The following is a 27075-nucleotide window of genomic DNA, read 5'->3' on the forward strand; positions in this document are numbered from 1 at the left end:
TGTATTTTGGTTCTTTCTGTCTTGTTATGTTCTTGTACAGTTTATGGTTTTCTGTAGTAATAAACTTTGAATTCTATTTCATGTTTTGTGATTTTACTAAAATTTTGTATTTTGTGGTTACTTTCAAAAGATTTTTAAAAATATAATTTATTATTTTTATTTTATGTGTATGTGTATATTGTTTGCATGTAGGTAAGTGCACCCATATCATGCAATGCCCTCTGAGGACAGAGAGGCTATTGGATCCACTGGAATGGACAGCTGTTAGCTGTCATGTGGGTGCTGAGATTTGAACCTGGGTCTTCTGCAAGAACAATCAGTGTTCTTAACCGCTGAGCCATCTCTCCAGCCCCTATTATTTTAATTTTATATGTATGAGTATAACCTGCATGTAGGTAGGTGTACCTGGGTCACACAATGCCAGCAGAAGTCAGAAGAGGACATCAGAGGACATCGGATCCCCTGGAACTGGAATTACAGACAGTTGTTAGCTGCCATGTGGGTGCTGGGATTCGAACCCGGGTCCTCTTAACTGCTGAGCCATCTCTCTAGCCCCAAATAAAATACTTTTTGAAGCCAGGCATGGTGTGCATTCCTTTAATCCCAGCACTCGGGAGGCAGAGGCAGGAGGATTTCTGTGAGTTCAAGGCCAGCCCGGTCTACATAGTGAGTTCCAGGGGCTACAGGGAGACTGAAAAAGCAAACAAACAAACAAAAAAAAACAATGCTTTTCCAGGTCTAACGCGCCAGGATGCTGGGTTTACATGGAGAGAAGAGAAGAGGTGGGAGGGGGAGGGGTTCTAGGAGGGAATGATGTAGGAGGCCTGCCAGGCTTTCTGCCTCTGGAGGCTGCTTGGGCTGCATGGATAGAGGGTTTGGCAAGCCTTAGGGGTGGGCAGGGTAGAGAAGAGAGGTGGGGCAGAGCTGAAGGGGAGGCCAAGGTGGGCTTATGCATATCTGTCATCCTAGCCCTCAGGAGTCAGGGAGGCTATGAGTTCGAAACTATTATGGACTACAAAGTGAGACCCCCGTCTCCAAAGAAAAAAATTGCAAGATGTCTCTTTTACCCCTGGAAATAGATGGAGCAACGTAGAGGTGCTGGGAGGAGGTGAAGAGAGCCTTTCAGGGAAGCCACCAGCCACTTTACAGTTCCCTCAGTAGCTTCCCCTTTTCCCTCTCTTCCCCAACAGGGAGTTACCACCTATTTTTCTGGGGATTGTACCATGGAAGATGCTAAGCTGGCCCAGGACTTTATGGACTCTCAGGTTTGAGGGCTGGGGACTTGGGGTAGAAGTTTGATAGATGGATCTCCCCATCCTGGCCCTGTAACCACTGGCACCTGCTCTTGGGTCCCAGCTTGAACTTGAAAAGATGTGGGGCATCTTGTGTCCTTGAGGTGGAATAAACTTGAGAAATCCTTGAGAATGAGGTTAGCCTGCTTCAACCAGGAAGACATCATACATGTCACAGGTCATTGCCCCTGCCCACCTCTGGTAAGAGTCTGGAATAGCCTCAGGGCATCAGAGCATCAGAGCCACCTGTCCAAGATGGGGCCTTTGGAGCCTGTATTACTCAGCCACTTTTCAGCTGTGTGACTGGTTTCCATGTCCATTTCATATGGCCAAGGCTTAGCTGAGGTCACTCTGTGCCTCATACAGCTTAGTAAAAGTTAGTGGTCATGGGCCGGTAAAATGGCTCAGTAAGTGAGGGCTCTTGCCACCAAGCCTGGTGACATGAGTTTAAGCCCTGGGATCCACATGGTGGAAGGAGATAAACAGTTGTTGCAATTGCCATTTTCATACATGCTCCATGGCATGCTTATGTACACACACACACACACACACATCTTTTCTCTTTATTTTCTTTCTCTTTCTTTTCCTTCTATCCATCCACCCATCCATCCACCCATCCATCTATCCATCACCTATCTACCTAAAAGGTCACACATAGTGTACAGAGCATAGCAGGACAATCACCTCTGGCATGCCCACCCTCTTCCAGTAGGCTCAGGAAGATCTCTTGGAAAGGCCCCAACCTGCTTTGCCTGCTGTCCGTGGGAGGGCCACTCCCCCACTCTCCCCATCCTCCATGATCTCACTGTCCCCCAAACCTTGCTCTGGTCTTTTCCAGAACCTCAGTGCGTACAACACACGGCTCTTCAAGGTGGTCGACCAGGAAGGGAAGCCCCACTACGAGGTGCGACTGGCTTCCGTGCTCAACACAGGTGCGCTCAGACCCTATGGACTCCTGTGATTTGGGCCACCAGCCCAGCCACTCCAGCAGAACGGGTCCTTCTCTCCCAGTTGTTTCTGCACACAGCCAAGAATTAGCTCTCTACTCTTCCTGTAGTTCTTTATAATTGAACCAATACCTGTTGGTAGGCAAGGTTTGCGTCGGCTCTACCTGGTCTCAAGCCTACCTCAGAGCCAGTGAGGTTAGCCCCTCCTAAACCATTCAGACTGGGGGTGGCAGCAGTGGGGGTTCTGTTACAAGTCAAGGGCAGTGAATACACCCAGGCCTCCCTGAGGACTGCTTGCTCTTTCCCCATCTGCATTCCCCAGCTCATCCCCAGCCACCTACACTGCTCCAGTGTTCCGCAGCTTCTGGTTTCCACACCTCCCCTCCAGGTCTTTGTACAGTTCGTTGCCCACTTCCCGCCCAGAACAGCCTCCAGCCCCTCTGCTCACTTAACCCACTCCTCCTCATTCTCTAATTAGATGTGTATGTCACCTTTGTAGGGACCTTTCCCAGCACACCTCGCAGTTTCCCAGTCTTCTGTTTCTTCCAGTTGATGACAAGCCCCTAGGAGGAGGGACTGTGTGTTTTTGCCATTGTCTTTCTAGTGCCTACTGTTTGGTGATACGAAGGTACTCAGCGTGGGAACATATGGTGAAGTGTGCAAAATCAGTACAGAGATGGAACTAGGGACTAGCTCATGGTCTGGTTTGACTAAGGACACAGGTCCAGGAAACAGAAGGCGATTACACTGGGATAGAAGTTTGACTAGATCCTGTACTTAGAGCCTGAGGTGCAGGATAGGATATAGGCTAGAGTGACTTTGGAGTTGGGAATGTGGCTCAGTGGTAGAACACTTGCCTAGCCTGCTCAAGGCCCTGGATTTTATTCTCAGTACTGAGAAACAAAGTGTGACTCCTCAGCCAGGCTGCCTGGATGTTTCAGTTATCTATGGCTGTGTAACAAACACTCTCAACATGTAAGGATACAGAACCATCTTTTTACACTCACAGACTCTGTGGGTCAGGAGTTGGATGGAGCACACAGTGAGAATAACTGGTCACTGGCTAGCAACATCTGGGGTCTCAACTGGAAATCTCCACAGCTAAGGCTGGAGGCTACTTAGCCGCCAAACACTTTACATCATCTTCATACAACTCACACTGACAGTGAGAGACTGACTCAACTCACAGTGAGAGACAGACAGAAGCTGTGTCACTTTATGACTTGGATAGGCACATGGTATCACTTTACCATAGTCACAGGCCTTCTCAGCCTCTAAGGAAGGAACATGAGATCCATGTCTTGATGGGAGATGGCACAGTTCAGAGTAAGTGACACAGAAGTGCTGTGGCTTTGTTTTTAAAACTGTCCTCAGGTGGTTTACTGGGCATGGTGGCACATGCCTTTAATCTGAGCACTCAGGAGGCAGAAGCAGGCAGATCTCTGAGTTCAAGGCAGCTGGGGCTACCGAGGCTAGAAGCTGTCATCCAAGGCCAACCACAGTCCACAAGTAATGAATGAAAATATTTCAGAAATAGACCACTCCTAAGTTTTAAGTAACTTATACATCTGTGTGTGTGTAAGTATATGTGTACATGTGTATGCATGTTCATATATACTTAAGTTTGTGTATGTGGGTGCACATGCACATGTACATACATGTATATGGAGGCCAGAGGACAACATCTCAGGTGTTGGTTCTCAGGCAATATCCACCTTTTTTTAAAAAATTTTACTTATTATTTTTGTTTTATGTGTATGCATGTATTGTCTGCATGTAGGTAAGTGCACCCGTGTTGTGCAGTGCCCACGGAGGGCAGAGAGGCTGTCAGATCCCCTAAAACTGGAGTTATAGACAGTTGTTAGCTGCCATGTAGGTGCTGGGATTCGAACTCCGGTGTTCTGCAGGAACAACCAGTGTTCTTAACTGCTGAGCCATCCCTCCAGTCCCCCCCCTTTTTTTTTTTTTTTTGAGATGGGGTCTCTCACTGGCCTTGAACTCACCAAGTAGGCTAAGCTGGCTCCAATCCATGTGTCTTCAATCCCACAGTACTGGGATTACAAGTGCGTGCTGCCATTTCCAGCTTTTTTTACATGGGTTGTAGGGATCAAACTCATGTCTTCAAGCTTACATGGGAAACATTTTACCACCTGAGTTATCTCCCCAACCCTTAAGTAGCTCTTATGATGTTGTTTCAATTTCCCATTTTATTATCAGCTATTGTTAATCCTGTGTGTGTGTGTGTGTGTGTGTGTGTGTGTGTGTGTGTGTGTGCACTTACCCATGTGGTGCATATGGAGGCCAGATACGGCGTTGGGTGTCTTCCTCTATTGCTTTCCACTTTGTTTTTTGAGACAAGGTCTCTTACTAAACCTGGAACTTACCATTTCAGCTAGAATGGTGGGATTCCGTGTCTTCACCTCCCAGTGCTGGGCTTATAGATGCTCACTGCCATGCCTGGCTTTTACATGGGTGTTGGGGATCTGAACTCAGGTCCTCATGCTTGTGCAGCACTTTATGCACTTAGCCATTTTTCTAGCTCCTGTTAATCCCTTACTGTGATTAATCTGTAAATTAAACTTTATCGCAGGTATGCATAGGAGAAAGCACAGTCTAATGGGGTTCAGTGTTATCCCCAGGTTCAGGTATCCCCTGAGCATCTTGGACTCTTTGGGATGAGGTAGGGGGCAGCTGTATACTGTATCCATCAGAGAGGAGCAAACCTCAACTGTATAAGCATTCCTGTAATGAATTATTACAAATTAACTTACTCTTCTACGGTTCTGGAGGTCTAGAATCTAAAATTTAGGTGCCAGGGAACTGGAGAGATGGTTCAGCAGTTAAAAGCACTGGCTATTCTTGCAGAGAACCTGGGTTCAGTTCCCAGCACCCACATGGTGGCTAACAATCATTTGTAACTTCAGTTCCAGGGGATTTGACGTCTTCTTCTGGCCTCTATGGGCATTGCGCACCCAGGTACAGTTACATACACAGGCAAAACACTCATACACATAAAAAGTTGGGGCTAGAGAGATGGCTCAATAGTTAAGAACACTGACTGTTCTTGCAGAAGACCCAGGTTGAAATCCCAGCACCCACATGGCAACTAACAACTGTCCGTAACTCCAGTTCCAGGGGATCCAACAGCCTCTTCTGTCCTCTTTGGGCATTGCACAACACAGGTGCACTTACCTACAAGCAGGCAATACACGCATACATGTAAAATAAAAAATAATAAATAAGTTTTTTGTTTGTTTTTTGGGGGTTGGGGATTTAGCTCAGTGGTAGAGTGTTTGCCTAGCAAGCGCAAGGCCCTGGGTTTGGTCCTCAGCTTTAAAAAAGAAAAAGGACAAAATAACAAAAACTTTTTATTATTTTTATTTTGTGTGCATGTATGTATGGCCTGCATCTTGGGAGGCAGAGGCAGGTGGATCTCTGTGAGTTCAAGGCCAGCCTGGTCTACATAGTGAATTCCAGGACAGCTAGGGCTACAGGGAGACCCTGGCTCATGGCCCCTTCCTTGCTTCACACCCAATTCTGTCATCACAGCTCCTGTTTCTCCATTACCCTTGGGTCTCATAACTTTTGGGATGTAACTTTTTTGATTCATTTATTATTTTGAGAGAGGGTCTTTCTTTGTAACCCAGGCTGACCTGATAGGATTGCAGGTGTGCACTACCATGCCCAGCATGGCTCTTTTGGGGGGAGGTGTTAGGGTTTAGGGGCAATTTTGTTTTGTTTTAATTTAGTTTATTTTTATTATTATGTGTATTAGTGTATTGCCTGCATGCCCTTGGAAGTCAGAAGAAGGTGTTGGATCCCCTGCAACTGGAGTTATGGACAGTTGTTAGCCTCCATGTGGGTGCTGGGAACCAAACCCAGGTCTTCTGCAAAGAACAGCCAGTGCTCTTAACTGCTGAGCCGTCTCTTCAGCTCTTGTTTTGTTTTTTGCTTTGCGATGGGATCTCATGTAGCCTTTGAGAATGGCCTCAAACTCACTGTGTTGCTGAGATGACCTTGAACTATTTTATCCTGTCCTCCACCTCCACAGTGCTGGGATTGCAGGTTTGCACTCCACACCCTTCTGTTTTGTGGGGTTTAAATTTTTTTAATGCTGGGCTGGAAAGTTGGCTTAGTGGTTAAGAGCACTGGTTGCTCTTGCAGAGGACCTGGTTTTGATTCCCAGCACCCACATGGCAGTTGACAACCATTCGGAACTCCATTTCCAAGGGATCTGATGCCCTCTTCTGACCTCTGTGGGCATTGCATGACACAGGTGCAGTTATATGCAGGCAACACACTCATACACATAAAATAAAAATAATAAATTTTTTTTTTTGGTCTTTTTGAGACAGGGTCTCCCTGTAGCCCCAGCTGTCCTGGAACTCACTATGTAGACCAGGCTGGCCTTGAACTCACAGAGATCTGCCTGCCTCTGCCTCCTGAGTGCTGGGATTAAAGGTGTCTGCCACCATGCCTGGCCCAAATAAAATATTTTTTAAATGTTTTAAATGTTTTGTGTTTCTCTCTCTCTCTCTCTCTCTCTCTCTCTCTCTCTCTCTTCTCTCTCTCTCTCTCTCTCTTTCTGTGTGTGTGTCTGTGTCTGTGTCTGTGTCTGTGTATATACAAATGTGCATGTGTGGAGGACAGAGATCAACCTGCAGGAGTCAGTTCTGTCCTTCCACCATGTAGGACCTGGGGATTAACAGACGTTATATCAGGCTTGACAGCTGATGCCTTTACCTACTAAGCCATCTCTCTGGCCCCTATTTTGTGTTTTGAGACAAGGTCTCACTCTGTATCCCAGGCTCACCTGGAACTCACTGGGTAACCTAGGCTGGCCTTGAACTCATAGTGATCCTCCTGCCTCCACCTCCCAGAGTGCTGAGATTACAGGTGTGCACCCCATGCCTGGTTTATGCAGTTCTGGAGATCAATATTAGGGCTTTGTGTGCTAGGAAGCGCTGTTCCAATAGAGCCACCTCCCCAGCCCCAGGTATATGTAGTGTTTTGTTTTGTCTTTTTTTGAGACAGGGTCTCCTTATAGCCCCAGCTGTCCTGGAACTCACTATGTAGACCAGGCTAGCCTCGAACTCACAAAGATCCGCCTGCCTCTGCCTCCCAAGTGCTGGGATTAAAGGTATGCTCCACCACGCCCGGCTCAGATATATGTAGTTTTGAGGAAGAGAATTTATCCTAATTTCTCTCCCATTGAAGATTTTAGAGTGAGTATGAATTGTGAAAAGCCTGCTGAGGTGTCTTTTCCCGCCCTTTTCCCTGAGTGTTTCCTCATTCCTCAGATCCTGCTCTGGACTCTGAAGTGACTTACAAGCTGAAGAACTATGAGTTCCAGGGGAGCCATTTCCAGGTCACCCGGGGGGACTATGCCCCCATCCTCCAGAAGGTGGTGGAGCACTTGGAGAAAGCCAAGGTAAGGCTGGCTGCGGGCTGAGGGTGCTACTCAGGATCCCTCTGGGCAGTAAAGGTGGATGGGCCACAGCTGACCAGAACCCTGTTCACCCCAGGCGTATGCAGCCAACAGTCACCAGGAGCAGATGCTAGCCCAGTACATGGAGAGCTTCACCCAGGGCTCCATTGAGGCCCACAAGAGGGGCTCTCGCTTCTGGATCCAGGACAAAGGCCCCATCGTGGAAAGGTGAGGTGCCAACCTTTATCGTCCCCCACGCCTCCTGTCTGCCCTCTCCATCTCTGCCCTTCTCTCCCTTCCCCAGTTACATCGGCTTCATTGAGAGCTACCGTGACCCCTTTGGTTCCCGAGGAGAGTTCGAAGGTAACTTCTTGTGGATAGAGGTTGGGTTGGAATCCCTTCTGCACAGGTCTGAGTTCACACTCCCAGTCCCCCATGACAGCTCTGACCTTCCTTCTTAGCTGTAATAACAACAGCCCTGGAAAATTTTACTTACCATGTCCCCAGGCACCACAGTACAAAGTTACCTGTCTCTGCTTAGTGCAGCGCCATTGTCCTATGAGGCTTTTACTATGATGTTGGCTCAGCCCCGAGACCCTGGCTTTTAAATTTTTTTTTCCCTTTGATCTTTTGAGACAGGGTCCCCCAGCTGTCCTAGAACTCACTGTGTAGGCCAGGCTGGCCTTGAACTCACAGAGATCCACCTGCCTCTGTCTCCTGAGTGCTGGGATTAAAGGCGTGTGCCACCATGCCCGGCTAATTTAATTTTTTAACTTAATTTATTTATTTTATGTGTATGAGTGTTATGCCTGCATGTGTGTAAGTGTACCATGTCATGCAGGGCCCACGGAAGACAGAAGATGTCAGATCCCCTAAAAATGGAGTTAGGGACAGTTATTAGCTGCCATGTGGGTACTGGAATTCGAATCTGGGTTTTCTACAAGATCAGCCAGTGCCCTTAACTGCTGAACCATCTCTTTAGCTCCAAGACCCTGGCTTTTAGCTCTTCAGTTGTTGAGGAAGACAGATAAACAGACATGATTTCTTTTTTTCTTTTTTCTTTTTTTAATGTATGTTTTTATTGAGTTTTTGTGTATTTTGTACAATAAATCTTAATCATATTTAGACCCCCTCTCCCATCTGTATCCCCTCCCCACAACAGATTTCATGCATTCTGTCATATATGTTAAGGCCTATCTGATCAAGCATTTGTACCTAGACGTCCCTTGGTGCAAGTTCATCCACTGGGATGGTGACAGTATTCACAAGACCCATGCTGACTCAGTCAGACAAAAACCCAACATAGAACTGGGGAAATGGGCAGCAGGCCCCAGCCTTAGCCAAGGAACTGTTGATAACCGATTACTGCTGGATGAGGGAGAATTGATCTTTAAGGGAGTAAGTCTAGATGATTTCTTTTTTTCTTTCTTTTTTTTAAAAAAATTTTAATGTGTATGAGTGTATTGCCTGCATGTATGTGAGTGCACCCATGTCATGCAGTGCCTCAGAGGTCAGAAGAGGGCTTCAGAGTCCCCTGGAACTGGAGTTAAGGACAGTTTGTAGCCGCCATGTGGATGCTGGGAATCGAACCCATGCTGTGGAGATCAGAAGGCAGTGTTGTATCCCCCTGGAACTGGAGTTAAGGATGGCTTGTAGCCATCATGTGGATGCTGGGAATCGAACCCGGGTCCTCTGTTAGAGCAGTCAGTGCTCTTAACCACTGAGCCATCTCTCCAGCCCCCAATGATTTCCTTTTTTTTTTTTAATTTTTATTTTCTGTGTATAAGTGTTTTGTTTACATGTATATTAAGTGCATCCATGTCATGCAATGTCTACAGAGGCTAGAAGAGGAGTTGGATCCCCTAGAACTGGAGTTAGGGATGGTAGTCAGTTGCCACATGGGTGCTGGGAACCAAACCCAGGTCCTCTGCAAGAACAGCCAATGCTCCTAACCACCAAGCCGTCTCTCCAGCCCCCAGACATGATTTCTTAGCCTGGGTTTGTGACCCTGAGCCAAGTAAGCAAGCTCTCTGTGCATCAGGGAGATCACTCATGCAGTCCTGTGCTCAGTAACTGGAACAGGGATGCCATACGCCTGAGTCTGATGTGGTAGCTGTCATCCCTAGCTGGTGGTGGGCTGCCTTGGTCCCCATCCCACAGGCAGGGTATTGCCAGAGAATTCAGACTTATCTGCCCACCCTCATTCTCCCAGCTCTGGATAAGAAGGCTGAGGATCCAGCTGCTGAAGCCAGGGGATTAGCATGGGAGGGGAGAAGAAGGTGCCAGGAGCCCACAGGGTACTCAGATCTGAATCCACAGGGGCCTGAGGTTCACACACCTGCAGCTTTCCTGCCTGGGGCCTGGGGCCCTGCCGTTCCCAGGAACCAGCCCAGGACTCTTGTGAATAGCAGCATTCAATATGCATGTGATGGCAGTGGGGTCCCAGACCCCTGCCAAGCCACAGTCCCACCTCCCCACAGGCTTTGTGGCCATGGTGAACAAAGCCATGAGTGCCAAGTTCGAGCGCCTGGTGGCAAGTGCTGAGCAGCTGCTGAAAGAGCTGCCCTGGCCTCCCGCCTTCGAGAAGGACAAATTCCTCACCCCTGACTTCACTTCCTTGGATGTCCTCACCTTTGCTGGCTCTGGCATCCCTGCGGGCATCAACATCCCTAACTGTGAGCTCTTTCTGTATCCTACCAGCCCCCCAGGAATCCCCATAGGGAACCACTCCTCCCCTTCTATATACATGTCCCTAACCACAAACTGCCCATCAACATCTTCCCATCAGCCCCTCTTGACCTCTGCCCTTTGCTCTGGTCGGCCTTATATTCTAGATGATGACCTGAGGCAGACAGAAGGCTTTAAGAACGTGTCTCTGGGCAATGTGCTGGCTGTGGCCTATGCCACAAAACGGGAGAAACTCACGTTCCTGGAGGAGGAAGACAAGGTGGGCAGCCTGAGGGTCAGAGCTGGACTGCACCTGACTTCATTGGATCTGGGGAGGCAGACAGCCCAGTAAGGTCAGAGTCCAGCTTTGGTACTGGCCTGGCCACTTCCCTGCCATGGGATCATATGCCACTGGGGAGCCTCAGTTTCCCCACTGGGTACACAGTGGAGGTAGTCCCTCCCAGGATTAGAGGGGCCATGTGGGGTAGAGCATACTTGGTCTCCACCAAGCATGTGTTCTCTATGTGTCTCAGCCTTGCTGGGAGGCCTGGTGTATTGGATGGCCATGGTAAAATAGATGGTGGTCAGTGGAGCCCTTATTTGTCTTGGCAGGACCTGTACATCCGCTGGAAGGGGCCGTCCTTTGATGTACAGGTGGGGTTGCATGAGCTGCTGGGCCATGGCAGTGGCAAGCTCTTTGTGCAGGTGAGAAGGCAAAGTGACAGTAGGGACCCCCCTCCCCGGAGGGGGCTCCCCACAACCTATCCCATCTAAAGGTGAAGCTAATAATTTCTGCCCTGGGGAAAGCTGCCTATTAAGTAGGAAAGACCCCAACTTATCTCCCTGCAAAATGCCCCAGGAGCCCAGATGATTGGTGGGTATAGAGGTCTCCGGAACAGTTCAGCTCACTGGTGGCTATTGACCAAGAGGGATTGCTGGGTCAGGCCAGGGAAGCTCACTTTGAAGGTTTGACTCAGGCAGCCCCTGAACAGAGGCAGGAAGGGGTCACTGTCTGCTACTGCTGAGGTTTCAGTACCGTCTGTCTGTTCCTTGGAGCCTATACCTTTACAGATATTGAAGGGAGCCATATTTCTCCAGAGCACAGTGCTTGGAGCCCCTGACTTGTACTTGAGGAGCATGGGAGAGGCTGACAGGAGACTGAGGGAACTCGTGGGCTCCCATTACGGAAACATAGCTAAACCGACTAGGGAAGGGTGAGGTCTGTCAGAGTGGGGTTCTGGATTGGATCTGCTCCCATTTGTGGGGCTACTTCCCTAGATGGGAGAAGACTGGAGCTGTACCTGGGAATTCAGGAAAATGCAGACAGTGGCTGAGGGGACAGCAATTCAGCATGGTGTCTTGCCCAGGCTTTACTCAAACTGTGGCCTCAGATAAGTCTTTTACTCTGGCTGAGCCTCAGTGGGCCCATCTGTACAATGGGGTTCCTGACCCCATCACATGAGCACATAGCTTTGTGAGGAATAAGAGAAAAGGCAGCTTGTAAGCCCTGGCACACAGTAGGGCCTCACCAAATGTGTGTTAAAGTTAAGAGGCACAGGGGTTATGTACCCTGATTCCGGGTAGGGGTTGTTGGTCTTGGAGCCTCAGTTTCCCCATCTGTGAGGTGGGGAGTTGTGAGAATTAAATGGATGATACATGATATATGGGATGGGGATGATCATCTTGGCAGTGTGGCAGGGGCAAGAAACACATGAGAAAAGCAACCAGACTCTGGTCTACCCATTGGGGAGTTTCCTATGCTAGTCTGGAGAGCTTGGCTCTGGGTTCACACATAGCCTCAGGTGGCCGGCCCTCTCCTGTCTGGCCCCAGTTTCCCTATCTATGCAATAGAGTAGGTGGCTGGTTCCTTCACTGCTGAGAGCTCTGAGGAGGCAGCTGGCATCACATGACTGCAGGTTGTGGGCATTGGTGTAACCATACCTGCTCCTCCTATTTGGCTGTTCACTAGTTTGCTTTTCTGAGCCTCTCAGATTCTTCCCAGGGTTACCAGTTCTGAAACCACGGACCAGGCCAGGATACCTCACCCCACATTCACCTTTCTCCTGTAGGATGAGAAAGGTGCGTTTAACTTTGACCAGGAGACAGTGATCAACCCAGAGACTGGAGAACAGGTGAGGAGGGCCTCCATGGAGCCTAAGCTGCTGGGAATGGGGGCCCAGGTGGGACCTGATTCCTGGGTGCTGGGTCTCCCTTCCAGATTAAGAGCTGGTACCGGAGTGGAGAGACATGGGACAGCAAGTTCAGCACCATTGCCTCCAGCTATGAAGAGTGTCGGGCTGAGACCGTGGGCCTTTACCTCTGCCTCAACCCTCAAGTGCTGGAGTAGGAGCAGCAGGCTTGGGTGGGGGAGGTGTGCACGGACTGTGGCCCCTCACTGCAGGTGGCTCTGGGAGTGCTGGAGAGTGGGGCTACCCTGATCATCCCTGCCCCCTACCTCCCCAGGATCTTTGGCTTTGAGGGGGCCGATGCAGAAGATGTAATCTACGTGAACTGGCTCAACATGGTTCGGGCTGGACTGCTGGCTTTAGAGTTCTACACCCCAGAGGCAGCCAGCTGGCGACAGGTGGGACTGGTGGAGCCCTCATGCTGAGCAGGGGAACCAAGATCAGGATTCTGTACCCCTAAGGCAGATGAACTAGGTTTAATCCCAGACTCTACTGTTAGTAGGGCAAGCTACATTGCTTCACTGCTGTAAGCCTCAGTGTGTCTGCTTGTGAAATGGGAATAATCCCTTGCCACCTTTCAGGGTAAGCTTTATTGCCCCTACTAAGAGCTAATTCACTGTGTGCCAGGCAGAGTTTGACAACCTGCCTAGGTGAGCTAGCTGTTCCTCTTAGTCCTAGCCCCAGGCGGTGGGTGCTCAGACCATCCTTCTCTCAGAGACGAGGAAATAGGACCAAAGAAAGCATGTTGGAAACTTGGCTGGGAAGGCAGAGCTGTGATTCAAATCCAGGCAGTCTGCCTCCTTAGCCTTTGGACTTGTGTTTTGGAATTAGCATAACCAGCAGTGAGTCTTTTAAAAAAATTATCTATTATTATTTGTGTACATGATGTATGTATGTGTGTGGACATGTATATGCCGTAACACACATGGGGAGGTCAAAAGACAACTCACCATCTGGACAGTCTCTTTTTTTGTTTTTGTTTTTTTTACAAAATCAAATAAATATAGTTTGAGGAGTCAATGCAATGCCATTGAAAGAATATACATTGTAAAGCTTCCCTGCTACTTAGGAGGCTGGGGCTGGAGGCTTGCCTAGCCCAGGAGTTCCTGAGCACACATGTACACACACAAAAGAAAAGAATACACATTTTAGAGTCTGGGCTTGGTCTGAGTCCTGGCTGTTCCTTTAGCAGCTAGCTGTGTGACCTTGAGCCAGTCACTTCACTTCTCTGGACCCCTCTGCTTTGTCATATGTGAAAATGGGCATAGTGATGCCTACCTGTTCCTACTACTGAGCACAAAGAAGCCTGGGAAAGAGAAAGTCCTCAGGGTCTTTGTGGTGAGGGGACATAATGGGTAGGTCTTGTCTGAGAGAGCACAGGGTACTAGGCTCTGTAGGGATAGACAGCCCTTGTAGTGAACAGAGGAGGAAGGAAGCATGGAGGGGAGAGGAGTGGGCAGGAAAGGGCACAGGCTGGGAGGAACGAAAGGGCACGGGTAACTCACAGCACATTGAACACTGAGATCAAGCACGTGATTCCGCTATAGATGACCTTTCTCCCCTGGCCCTGGCAGGCCCACATGCAGGCTCGGTTTGTGATCCTGAGGGTTTTGCTGGAGGCTGGCGAAGGACTCGTTACCGTCACTCCCACCACAGGCTCCGATGGGCGCCCAGATGCCCGGGTCCACCTGGACCGCAATAAGATTCGGTCAGTGGGCAGACCTGCCCTGGAGCGGTTCCTAAGGAGACTCCAGGTAATGAAGTCCTCTCACCTTGAGTACCCCTAAGCTCTTCTCCACACCCCCTCACCTTGTCAGCACTCATAACCACCTGGTCTATTCCTTGAATCATTCAGCAAATCATTCTAGTGACCATTATTTCCCTTCACTGGGTACTGAGAATAAGCTGTGAACAGTTTCTTGCCCAGTCATGAAGGACTGCAGACAACGAACATGGAAGCAGTGGACAGGATGCCTTCCTGTCACCACTGTAAGGCAGTAAAACTGCAGGGTGTGATGATGAGATTGGAGGGGAAGAGCCAACTTAGTCTGTGGATCAGGGAGGGCTTCTTGGAGGAGGTGGCATTTAAGCTGGCATTTGAATGCCAAGAAAGACTTGGCTAGGGGGAATTTTTTTTTCACTTTACTCATTTTGTATGCATACATGTGTATGTATGTGTATTGGGGGGGCACATGCTACAGCACATGTGTGGACGTCAGAGGACAACTTGCCTGAGTCCATTCTCTCTATCATGTGAATCCCAGAGATTGAACATGGGTCATCAGATTTGGCAGTAGGTGTCTTTAACCACCCAGCCATCTCACGGCCCCACACTAGGAGGAATTCTGAGAGGAGAGGAAACAGCAAATGTGATTTACACGCTAGTGGTTATATGGCTTTCCCAGGAAGATGGTTTAAAAAAGTTCTCTTCCCATGCCGGGATCTGCTGACAGCCTAAAGAGCAGCCCATGAAAGCCCAGCCGATGAGTAAAATGAGTTTAATGGGTGAGTGTGTGTATGTTGCCTATGTGGCAATGGACAGCTCCTGTGACTGCATTTGCCTCAAGTGGCCAACACCCCATCTGCTCAGCCCCTGTTTTATGGGTCTCTAAGTTTGCAGCAGGGTGGTCGCAGATCTGAGCTTAGAATGCTCAGTATTAAGGAAGCAGAGGGGTCCACAGGCTTGGGTCAGCTAAGGCACAGGCAGTACCAGACTCAAGGAAAGCTTTGTGTTTCTCTGTGCCTTGTTCGAGCTCTTACCTGTGATTCTGCTGGTCTCAACGAACACTGTCTGACCTTGGGAAAGGTGCTTCAGCTTTGCCACCAGCTAGCATATAGGACAGCTAAATGGCAGTTTCCTGCAAGGTGGGGTTACTCTGACTAGGATTCAGATTCAGAGGACTAGCCTCTTGGGACCTGAAAGACCTTAATGGGTTGAGGGACCAAAAAAGTCTGGGAGTTTAGTGAGGGAAGGAGGGAAGGACAGGCCATCAAGGCCCTGGTTCCTCCTGCATAGGAGAGTTGGTGAATCAGGAGACATGGGTTCTGGTGCCCATCCTAGCCAGCTGGGTGACTGAGGCAACATACTTTGTCTCTGTGAGCCCCACTTTTCTCATCTTTCAGTGGGTCCCACCTACCTCATTTAACAGATTCAGTGAAGTGATGTGTGTAGAGAACTGAGAAAAGAGAATGCCATGTTCTCCAAGCCAGCATCACACAAAGTATGGTTCCTGCATCTACAACAATAGCATCACCAGAGCATGTTAGAGATGCAGCTCATCACCCCAGGCCTCTTGAATGAGCATTTCTGAGGGCTGGATCCCAGGAACCCGCATACTTACCACCACACTTCCAAGTGTTCAATAGGCTTTTGTTGTTACTTTTTTTTTTTTTTTAATTTATGTATATGGCTGGGCCTGGTGATGCACTTTAATCCCAGCACTCCAGAGGCAGCGGCAGGCGGATCTCTGTGAGTTCAAGGCCAGCCTGGTCTGTATAACAAATTCCAGGCCAGCTGGGGCTACAGGGAGACCCTTTCTCAAAAAGATGAAAAAAAAAATTGTGTATGTATGTGTGTTTGAGTATATGTATGTGCAGCACAAGGTCACAGAGGTCAGAAGAATGTGATGGATCCCCTGGAACTGGAGTTTCCCATGGTTGTGAGTTCTGGGATCTGAGCCCAGGTCCTGTGCAACAGCAGTAAGTGCTCTTAACTGCTGAGTCATCTTACCCACCCCATCAGCAGGTTTTGGGGGCCACTGAGAAGCCACTCTGCTTCCCTCTGAAAAGCCAGGCCTCTCTTGTCAGCACTGCTCTCAACATTGTTTTCCAAGTTCCCACAAAACAGCCCTTGGGGGCCTGAGTACTCCGTGGCTTTTCCAGTCCAAAGTTCCAAACACTTCTACGAGCCTTGCCAAAAACAATAAGGTCAGGTCCAACATAGCAAGACCTCAGTTTCTGGTACCAATTTCTATTACTTTTCTAGTAAATGGTTTATTTCTAGTAAAGGGTTTATTTGGCTTACAGATTACAGTCTATCATTGAAGGGACCCAAGGCAGAACTCTGGATACAGGAACTAAAACGGAGACTAAGGTGGAATGCTTGCTTGCTCCCCTGGCTTGCTTGCTCCACTGATTTGCTCAGCTGCCTTTTTAAAAAAGTCCAGGGCCAGGGCTGGAGAGATGGTTCGGCAGTTAAGAGTATTGGCTGCTCTTGCAGAAGACCTGAGTTCAAATCCCAGCACCCAAATGGCAGCTAACAACCATATGTAACCAGTTCCAGGGCATCCAAACCCTCTTCTGTCCTCTGTGGGTACACTTATATACACATATGCATGGGTATGTATATGGCTGGGCCACATGGGTACACTTATATACACATATGCATGTAGGCGTAACACTCATGCACATAAAATAAAAATAAATGTTTTTAATGCCAAGGGCCACCTGCCCAAAGATTACATCACTCACAGTGAGCTTGGCCCTCCTGTATAAATTAGTAATTAAGAAAATGCCCCACAGACATGCCCACAGGTCAAGCTGTTGTAGGAAATCCCTCAGTTGAGGTTCCCTCTTCCCAGGTATGTGTTGGTTTGTGTCAAATTGACAAAAACTAACAACCAGCACTCTGTGTGTGTGTGTGCGTGCACGTGCAGCATATGTGTGGAACTGATTCTCTCCTCCTACCTTCGTATGGATTCTGGAGATCAAACTCACATTGCCAAACTTGAGCTGCAAGGGCTTTTACCTGCTGAGCCGTCTCCCTAGCCCTGTTTGCTGTTTTTGTTTATGTATTTATTTACTTTATTTTTAGTGTGTATGTATGATGTATGTGTGGGGCCATACATGCCACAGCATACATATGGAGGTCAGAGGACAACTTTATACAGTCAGCTTGCTCCTTCCATCTTTTTGTGGGTTTTGGGACTCAAACTCAAGCTGTGAGGCTTGCATTGCTGGGTGGCAAGCACCTTTACCAGCTGAGTCATCTCACTGGCCCCTGTTTTTTTATTTTTGTGAGACAGGGTCTTGCCACAAAGCCCTGGCTGGCCTACGACTCACTATGTAGCTCAAGCTGACCTTGAACTTGTGGTAATCCTCCTACCTCTGCCTCCCAGATGCTGAGATTCCAGGTGTACACCACTATACTCAGCTAAAATATGTGTTTGTAAAGTAAAATAAAATGAGAAATTAGGGGTTGGAGGTGTTAACCAAAAAGTAGATTACATGCTTAATATTTGAGAGACCCTGGGTTCCATCCCATCACCATCAAAAATAAACAAATAAATAAATAAGCTATTAGATGACCCAATGCAGGAACTGGAGAGATGGCTTTGCAGTTAAAAGTGCTTACTTCTAGCCAGGCGTAGTGATGCAGAGGCAGGCGGATCTCTGTGAGTTTAAGGCCAGCCTGGTGAACTCACATAGTGAGTTCCAGGACAGCTGAGGCTACAGGGAGACCCTGTTGTTAAAAGTATAACATTTTCAGGCTAGAGAGATGGCTCAGTGGTTAAGAACACTGGTTGTTCTTACAGAAGACCCGGGCTCGAATCCCAGCACCCACATGGCAGCTAACAACTGTCCGTGACTCCAGTCAGCCTCTTCTGACCTCTTCTGACCTCCACGGGCATTGCACAACATGGGTGCACTTACCTACATGCAAGCAATACATGCATATACATAAAATAAAAATAATAAATAAAATTAAAAATAAAAGTGCTTCTCTTGCAGAGGACCTGGGTTCAGTTCCCAGCACCCACATGGCAATAACAACTGTCTGTAACTCCAGTTCCAGGGGATCCTCTTCTGGCATCTGTGGACACCACACACACATGATACACTACAGAGAGTCAGGAAGAACACTCATACATTAAAAAAAAAAAAAAATCTTACAAAAAATTTTTTAAAAGCCACTGGGCACAAAACAGTATCTTCAATGGATCCTGGAAGAGAAGGGATCCTTATTGAGCAAGCTGTGAGAGCTGAATGGGTCTAAAGTTTAGTGAGGAGTAATGGACCAGTTAATGAAAACAGCAGCAATGGGGAAAACGGTGCTGGGGCTTCCGGGAGCTCACAGAACTGTCTTTACAACTTTTCTATAAGTCTAAAATTTTTTCCAATGTAAAGTTTATTAATAACAAACCAGAGGTTAGCTGCAAATGAAAAAAAAAAGGAGTTGTCATCAGAGCATTATGTAGAAGAATCAGATCTACCAACTAGGTCAAATTGAGTCAACATAGAACTTTCTGGAAAACCCTTTGAGGGCCTGAACCACTTGGGTCCTTGTACAAAAGGAAATCTTACTGTGTAATATTCAGTCTCCTCAGCAGTTTTATAAAAAATATGGAAAAGTCATCTTTGATGTGACTGTTATGTCAGCCTGGTTTCATCCTCTCCATGTTAACCAAATTAGCAAAGGTCAAATAAATCTGTATTTGTGACTTCATGGGCGGTCTGGCAACAGTAGACTCAATTCCTATGTGACTAGCTGGCCTTTAATCCCAGCACTAGGGAGGCAGAGGCAGGCAGATCTTTGTGAAAGTTTTCTTGTAATAATCTAAATGTAATTCAAAATATACCAGTGGATGGATGTGCACAGGTTGTACATAAATAGCATACCATTTTGGTGGGGTTTTTTGTTTGTTTGTTTTTTGGAGTTTTTTGTTTTTTTGGTTTTTTTTTTGGTATTTTTGAGACAGGGTCTCCCTTTAGCCCCAGATGGCTTAGAACTCTCTATGTAGACCAGGTTAGTCATGAATTCACAGAGATCCACCTGCCTCTGCCTTCCAAGTGTTGGGATTAAAGGCGTGTACCACCACACCAGGCTGCAGCACACCATTTTGTATAAGGAATTTGAGCATTCCCACCTCAGGGCCTGCCACTTGCTATCTGTGGAGGGTCCTGGAACCCATTCCCAGTGAACTATAACTGCCTGAATCCCTCAGGATATTACTGTCTCCCTTGGTATCCATGTTGTAAACTCCACAGTTTGTGTTCCCCAGTCTGACTTGTTGGCTGGATGAAGGTGTATGAAGATGTTACCTTCTATCGCAAAGAGGAAGAAGTGACCTGAATTTGATCCCCCCCAAAATTATTTATTTATTTTTATTTGGTTTTTTGACACAAGGTCTCCCTGTAGTTCCAGATGGCCTGGAGCTTGCTATCTAGACCAGTCTGGCCTGGATCTGAGCTCCACCTGCCTCTGCCTCCTGAGTGCTAGTATTAAAGGCGTGCACCATCACACCTATCTAAAAAGCTTCTCTTTTTTTTCTTTTTCTTTTTCTTTTTTTAGTCTTTTTGAGACAGGGTCTCCCTGTGGCCCCAGCTGTCCTGAACTCAGTATGTAGACCAGGCTAGCCTCGAACTCACAAAGATCCACCTGCCTCTGCCTCCCAACTGCTGGGATTAAAGGCGTGCGCCATGACACCTGGCCAAAAGCCTCTCTTAAAAGAGAAATTAAGGGGCTGGAGAGATGGCTTAGTGGTTAAGAATACTTGCTGTCTATTTCAAAGGACCAGATTTGATTCCCAGCATCCACATGGTGGCTAACAACTGTTCATAACTTCAGTGTCAAGGGCTCTGACATCCTCTTCTGGCTTCTGCAGGGCAATGCATGTATTATGGTACACGTAAATGCAGGCAAAACACCCACACACATTAAATATAATAAATAAAATACTATAAAAGAGAAATTAAGAGATGTCAGTGAGTATGTAAGAAAGTCCAATACAGGGTTCAGCGGTTAAGAGCTCTGGCTGCTCTTACAGAGGATCCAGGTTCCAATACCAGCATCCACATGACAGCTAACAACCACCTGTAACTCCAGTTCCAGGGGATCAGACGCACTCCTCTGACCTCCACAGGCATTGCACGACAGGGGTGCACCTACCTATATGCAAATCCCAGCACTCGCATGGCAGTTACCAACTGTCCGTAACTCTAGTTCCAGGGGATCCGACAGCCTCTTCTGTCCTCCACAGGCATTGCACGACACAGGTGCAGAATATCCTAGAACCTATGTTGGTGGGAGGGGAAGGATGGGCCTCCAAAGCCTTCTCTCTAAAGACCTTAATCCCTTTTGCAAAGGAGGAACCTGCATGTTAACCACCTTTTAAAACCCCACCTCCTTTTTATTTTATTTTTTGGTGTGTGTATATGTATGTGTATGAGTGTGAGATATGTGGTGTATGCAAAGGAGCATAGCCTGCTGTGTCATTCTGTGACTTGAGGCAGGGTATCTGACTGAACCTGGAGCTAGGCTGGCAACCAGCAAGCCCACAGTGATCCTCCTGTCTCTGTCCATCCTCTCCCCAACCCTCCAACAGCACTGGGTTACAGATCCACATGGCTTTTTACATGGATGTTAGACATTTTTTATTTATTTACTTACTTTATTTATTTGTTTGTTTGTTTATTTGTTTATTTTGGTCTTTTTGAGACAGGGTCTCCCTGTAGCCCTAGCTAGCCTGGAACTCACTATGTAGACCAGGATGGCCTCAAACTCAGAGATCCACCTGCCTCTGCCTCCCAAGTGCTGGGATTAAAGGTGTGTGCCACCACACCCAGCTGGAAGAGGGAAATTTAATTGGGACCTTTCCTCTATTGCTTTGGCCTGTGGCCATGTCTTTGAGGCATTTTCTTGATTATTGAGCGATATGGGAGGGCTCAGCCCACTGTGGGTGATACCACCCTGGGCAGGTAGACCTGGGTTGTATGAGAAAACAGGCAGAGCACAGGCCAGAGAAGCAAGTCAGTAAGCAGCGTTACAAATTAGTTTACCCATCCCTTATTTTTGCAAAATAGTACAGATTTTGCTTCTTTATTTAATTTACTTAATTTACTTTTTATTTATTTTTATTTTATTTGTATAAATGGTTTTGACTGTATGTATGCAAGTGCACATGTGTCATGTGTGCTAAGACCACAGAAGCCAGAAGAGAGTTTGGATCCCCTGGAACTGGAGTTATGGATGGTTGTTAGCCTCCATGTGGGTGCTGGGATTCAAACCTGGGTCTTCTACAAGAACAGCCAGGACTCTTAAACCACTGAGCCATTTCTCCAGCCCGTTTTTGTGTTGTTGTTGTTTTATTTTTTATTTATTTTTTTTGGTCTTTTTGAGACAGGGTCTCCCCGTAGCTCCAGCTGTCCTAGAACTCACTATGTAGACCAGGCTGGCCTTGAACTCACAGAGATCCACCTGCCTCTGCCTCCCGAGTGCTGGGATTAAAGGCGTGCACCACCACTCTTGGCTTTATTTTTTTTAATGACTTTTATTTTATGTATATGTGTAGTTTGCCTGCTTGCATATATGTGCATCACATGTGTGCCGGGTGCTTGAAGAGGCCAGAAGAGGGTGTTGGATTCTGTGGAACTGAAGTTACAGATGGTTATGAGTCTCCAAGTGAGTGGTCAGAAACAAACCTAAGTGCTCTTAACCACTGAACCATCTCTGTGCTCATTCCACCCTGTGGCCCCTCACCCACTGAGCCCCCGTTTTAAAAAATTTATTTTGTTTTGTTTTGTTTGAGACAGGGTCTCCCTGTAGCCCCAGCTGGCCTGGAACTTGCAATGTCGAGCAGTCTGGCCTCGATCTCACAGAGATTCCCCCTGCCTCTGCCTCTGGAGTACTTAGATCAAAGGTGTGTACTGTCATGTCCTGACCTGTTTATTTTTGAGACAGGTCTCATGTACCTCAGGCTGGACTCCCAACTTCCTAGGTTGCCAAGGATGACTTTGAACTCTTGATTCTTCTGCTTCCACCTCCCAAATGCCGGGATTGTAGTCATGAACCACCACACTGGCTGTTAACACTGGAATTTCATAGGAGACATAAACCACAGAACATCCCATCCAGGGCTGGGGACAACTAGCCATAGACCCTCTCAGAGCCCTGTAAATGCAAGGCGAATACCCAACTGGGATACATGCTCCCTCCTTCCTACAGGTGCTGAAGTCCACAGGGGATGTGGTTGCAGGGCGGGCCCTGTATGAGGGGTATGCAGCTGTTACTGATGCACCCCCGGAGTGCTTCCTCACCCTCAGGGACACCGTACTGCTGCGCAAGGAGTCCCGGAAGCTGATCGTTCAGCCCAACACTCGTCTTGAAGGTAACAGATGCCAAGCCCCTTTGATGGGTCCACACAGAGTCTTTCCAGAGAACAAAAGACACACTTAGTTCAGGGAAGGCTTCCCTCTCTACCATGGTCTTTCTGATAGACCTCAGGCCATACCTTGATATTTCCCATCCCACACATACAGGGACACTAGTTGTTAGGCATCAGCTAAAGGTCTGAGGAAGTCCAAAAGAGCCAGGGTCCATGGAAGCCAGGTCACAACCTGGAGAATCTGGCCATCGAGGGTCCTAGCATGATGTCAAGTCAGGCAGTGAGCTGAGACTGTGCAGACCAAGCAGGACCTAAGAGAAAATTTGACTTGGCAGTATTCTGAATGGAGATGTTCTCAGTCCTCTGCCCTTCTCAAGTAACAATTCCATTTACAGAAGCCCTGACCCTGCCTGCATGGTGCTGGTACCTTGTGGGCCTTTCTGTCTCTCCAAGGCACTGAGTTCACTACTCTGTACCTTTGTACACACTGTTCCCTCTTGCTTGGCAGGATGTTCCCCAAATCTGAGCCTGCCTGTTGTTCTTATTGGTCAGGTTCCTGTTACATGGCACTTTCTTGAGACATGTTGTCTCTGACCCCTCGACACAAAGTAACCCCTTCAGTCTCTTTCAGCTTTGTGCTTTGATATAGTCTGCCCAGTGGAAGCCACTGAGGATGGGATCCAGGCCATCCCTCAAGCAGTTCACAGCGCATTAGTAATGAAGTGGATAATAATCACATGAGGAAAATATTACTAAATGAGTGCCCAAAAGATAGTAGCAGTTCTCTGAACTCTTGGCCGATGATCCTATCTACCTTTAGAGAATCTGGGAGGGTTCTGGGGAGGAAGTGGTGCTTCAACTCGACCTGAGGAACAGGTTGGATTTTCAAAGGTGGTGGTGAGCTGGGAGGTATGGGTCCATGGTAGAGCATTTGCATAATATGTACTAGGCCCAGGGTTCCACCCCCAGCACCTTGGTAGTAGTGGTGGTGGTGGTTGTGGAGAACTTGTAGGTCCCAGGTACTAGGTAAAAATGTTCCTGATGGGCTGCGGTTGAAGCTCACTGGTAGCGTGCTTTGCCTAGTTTGCACAAGGCCCTGAGTTCCATCCTCACTTCTGGGGGAGGGGGGCGGTGTAACCATGAAGAATGGTTACTATCAGCCAGGCAAGGTGACTTACACCTTTAATCCCAGTCCTCGGGAGGCAGAGGTAGGTGGATCTCTCTTGAGATCGAGGTCAACCTGGTCTACATATGGAATTCCAGACTAGCTAGGGCTAAAAACATAACACAAAGAAGCAAAAAGAATGGTTACTATCCCCAGTTTTCATTTGGGAATTGAAACATACCGACAGAGGGTCTTCATATTTGCCTGAGGCCATACAGCTAGTGGAGGCAGAGTCAGGAGTTGAACTTGGGCCATGTGAGCTCAAAACCTGTGCTCTGAGCTCTTCTTTAGCTCAGTGTCACACATCACACACAGTGAGAAGGTAGAGGGGCTGCAACGTTAGAAGGGAGGGCTTCCCATGAGTACTCAGGGACAGGGCCCCTCAACAGGGAAGACGCTCAGAGGTGTCACCTCTGCAGTGGCTAGCACTCACGGAGCGCCGAACTGATGCTTTAATGTATATAATCTCCACGGCTGCTTCTATGCTTCTTCCCCACTTTGCCCACGAGGAAACTGAGGCATAGAGCCACTGGGAAACTTACCCATGTCTAGACAGATGAAGCAGTTGCTGGACTGTGAGTTTCAAGAGGCTGAGGGCTCTATCTATTTCATCTAATAGAGCGCTTGTTTAAATCTTATTTTGTTACTGATTTTTGAGGGTGTTTGTTTGGCTAGGATTCCCTGTGTAGCGCAGACTGGCCTTAAGAGTCACGATTCTCCTTCCTCTGCCTCTTGAGGGCTGGGATTACGGGTGTGTATTAATTACCACACCAGGCTTGATAGAACTCTTAAGGCAAAGATGAAGGAAGATAGCAGTTTATTTAATACTCCCCCTGTAATACCTCCTTCCTCACAGAGTTATTATAAGGACTAAAACAAATGGCTAGGCTAAACATTGAACAGTTGTAACACATGCTCAGTCAGAACTCCCTGCTCCTGTGACTTTATTGTTCTGATAATGCTCTGCCAATCACACCTTTCTGTGCTGCTGTTTTCCCCCATCTCCCCATCCCAGGCTCAGAAGTACAACTTGTGGAATATGAGGCCTCAGCTGCTGGTCTCATCCGATCCTTCTGTGAATGCTTCCCTGAGGATGGGCCTGAGTTGGAGGAGGTCGTTACCCAGCTAGCCACAGCAGATGCCCGATTCTGGAGAGGCTCCATGGAGGCTCCAGCTGGCCAGGCTTGAGAAGATTTGTGTGCCCTTTCCCCACTCCATCACATCGGGGCTGTCAGTGGCCCTGCATTTTGTGTGTGTGATTAGGGGCCCTTGGGTGGGGGTGGTGCAGGAGCTCAGACTTTGGTGCTACCTCAGCCGAGGGTGCTGATGTTAACCCTTCCATTTGTCAGCACTTTCCAGTTTACCAAGTGCTTCCTCAGTTACTTGATCTGTACTGCCATCTATGGAGCCACTGCACTGGCTCCTAGTCTAGTTTTCCAGATGAGAAAGTGACAGTTCTGAGAAGTGACTGGTCTAGATCCTACAGGTGGCATGTGGCAGAGCCAGGGCTCAAATCATTCTCACCAAATCCAATGCGCTTCATGTATCACTTTTATAACCAGAAGAATAAATACCAGAAACAGCCACCAACTTTGCAATGTATGTGAATTCCTCCTCTCTTACTGGCGGGCAGTGGTTTCAAAGCCTGAGGAGGGGACAGGATGTCATTTTTGGCCTCCTATTAAGGTATCACTGAAACAAACACTAGTCCAGGCCAAACTTTATACATCTCAATTAAGTTCTCTACAGTTAGAATGATCTATATGCCTTAAGTCATTTCTAAATGACCAGCGCTCCTCAGTACTCATAGGGGAGGGGTTTCCAGGACCCCCTTGGGTATCAAAGTTTGTGATGCTGAAGTCCCCTAAATAAATGGTCTCATGTTTAGACAGAACTCATGCATATTGGGCCATAGACTTTTCCCTGTTTCTTTCTTTCATGTGTGTTCATATGTGAGTGTATGTGCTTATAAGGCGAGCACAGTGGCTCATCCTCAGCTAACCATGCCAGATGCTTGTAAGGCAAACATGCACAATGTCAGCAGCAGCTATGTGGGTCCTGCTGACTCCCCCTCCCCGAGTCTTGGGCCTTTCCTGGGTTTCCTTTCCCTCAAGGTTGAAGTCCCCCGTGTCCCCTGTTCCCTGTCCTGTCCTCAGTTCCCTCCCCATGTCCTCTGTCCCCTGCCCCCATTCCCTCCCCCGTCCATCCCGTGTCCCCTGTGCCCTGCCCCCATCCCTTGAGCTCTGAGCTCCAGATGGGAGGAGCCTCTAGTGTCTCTCACTTGAACAGTGGCCTAGATGAGACCTCCTTCAACTATAGTTTAACAGACAAATGGTACAAGGGTCTCGATAATGGGTTGCAGAAGATTCAAGTACATGTACGACCAGGGGTGGGCTCTGAGGTCAGAATCCGTCTCCTTCCGCATGCCTGGGAAGGTCACTTCCCTTCTTTGCCTCATTTTCCCTGCCTCCCCTGCAGAAATTACATCTCCTACTACAGAACACTGACAGCCAGGCTGTGTCTGGCGCACTTCGTACATGACACTTGTGGTGTCTGACGTGCTTCTGGATCTGGGGCTTGGAGCCTCTGGGAGTCAGGGTTAATGCTGGACCAGGGAGGCCATGTGTCTGGGAAAGCCAAAGTGGCCTTCTCTAGGGTAATCCAGGGTGTCATAGTGGGGTGACCTGGGCCATCTCTCTGTTCTCTGTGTCAGTTTCTGGGGTGTCTTTGGCCCTAGAGCCTCACGGAAGGGGGTTTACCCTCTTCTGGTCTATATACCCCACTGTAAGTGCTCTGGAAGAAATCTCGAGTCTAATGTGCAAACTCATCACAGTGACAGGGCTGGGGGCAAAGCGGGGGCCTCGGGTCACTGGATTTTAATTGGCCTTGGCACAAGCCTTGGCATGGATTGGATGTGTCTGACGAGGGTGACTGCTGTCCAATTAGGCGATCGATGCTGGATGATACATTGCCTCTGAGTGTAATTAGCTTCTTTGTACAGTGCAACCCGCTCTGCCAGCCTGGAAGGGACAGTTCCAAGCTGGGAAGGGTGGCCACCCACGGTTCTCATGGAGCTGCCTCTGCCCCAGTGCCCTTGCCCGACACAGAGCTGGACTCACACAGAGGCACAAGGCCAGGCTGGAGATGGGGTCCCACCTGGGAGAAGATGGTGGCTCCCAGTTCCCTGATACAGTCGCTCCTGGTGGCAGAACCCCTCCACCCACCTTCCCCTGGGAAAGATCCTGGGCTCCACGGCCCAAGAACTGCATGTGAACTTGGACCATCCC

The 27075-nt window shown here is 48.2% G+C and overlaps 1 protein-coding gene across 4 annotated transcripts in view; it reads left to right on the forward strand.

The window, feature by feature from the left end:
- Dpp3 (dipeptidyl peptidase 3) overlaps positions 1-25686 on the forward strand; it is a 32038-nt gene extending 6352 nt beyond the window's left edge. For 3 of the 4 annotated variants that reach the window (XM_008822273.3, XM_029558179.1, XM_029558180.1), the window contains exons 5-18: positions 1191-1265; positions 2131-2224; positions 7540-7670; positions 7765-7895; positions 7972-8030; positions 10148-10342; positions 10502-10614; positions 10947-11039; positions 12404-12466; positions 12553-12677; positions 12798-12918; positions 14095-14274; positions 22464-22626; positions 24804-25361. In XM_008822273.3, the coding sequence (XP_008820495.1) occupies positions 1191-1265; positions 2131-2224; positions 7540-7670; positions 7765-7895; positions 7972-8030; positions 10148-10342; positions 10502-10614; positions 10947-11039; positions 12404-12466; positions 12553-12677; positions 12798-12918; positions 14095-14274; positions 22464-22626; positions 24804-24976 (1716 nt within the window). In that variant the 3' untranslated portion in view covers positions 24977-25361. Of the gene's footprint in view, positions 1-1190; positions 1266-2130; positions 2225-7539; positions 7671-7764; positions 7896-7971; positions 8031-10147; positions 10343-10501; positions 10615-10946; positions 11040-12403; positions 12467-12552; positions 12678-12797; positions 12919-14094; positions 14275-22463; positions 22627-24803 lie in introns of all 4 variants that reach the window. The other variant, XM_029558181.1, reaches the window with a different exon arrangement.
- The last annotated feature ends 1389 nt before the right edge of the window (positions 25687-27075 follow it).

Source organism: Nannospalax galili, unplaced genomic scaffold (genome assembly GCF_000622305.1).
Source record: "Nannospalax galili isolate Female #2095 unplaced genomic scaffold, S.galili_v1.0 scaffold1328, whole genome shotgun sequence".
Taxonomy (NCBI): Eukaryota; Metazoa; Chordata; class Mammalia; order Rodentia; family Spalacidae; genus Nannospalax; species Nannospalax galili.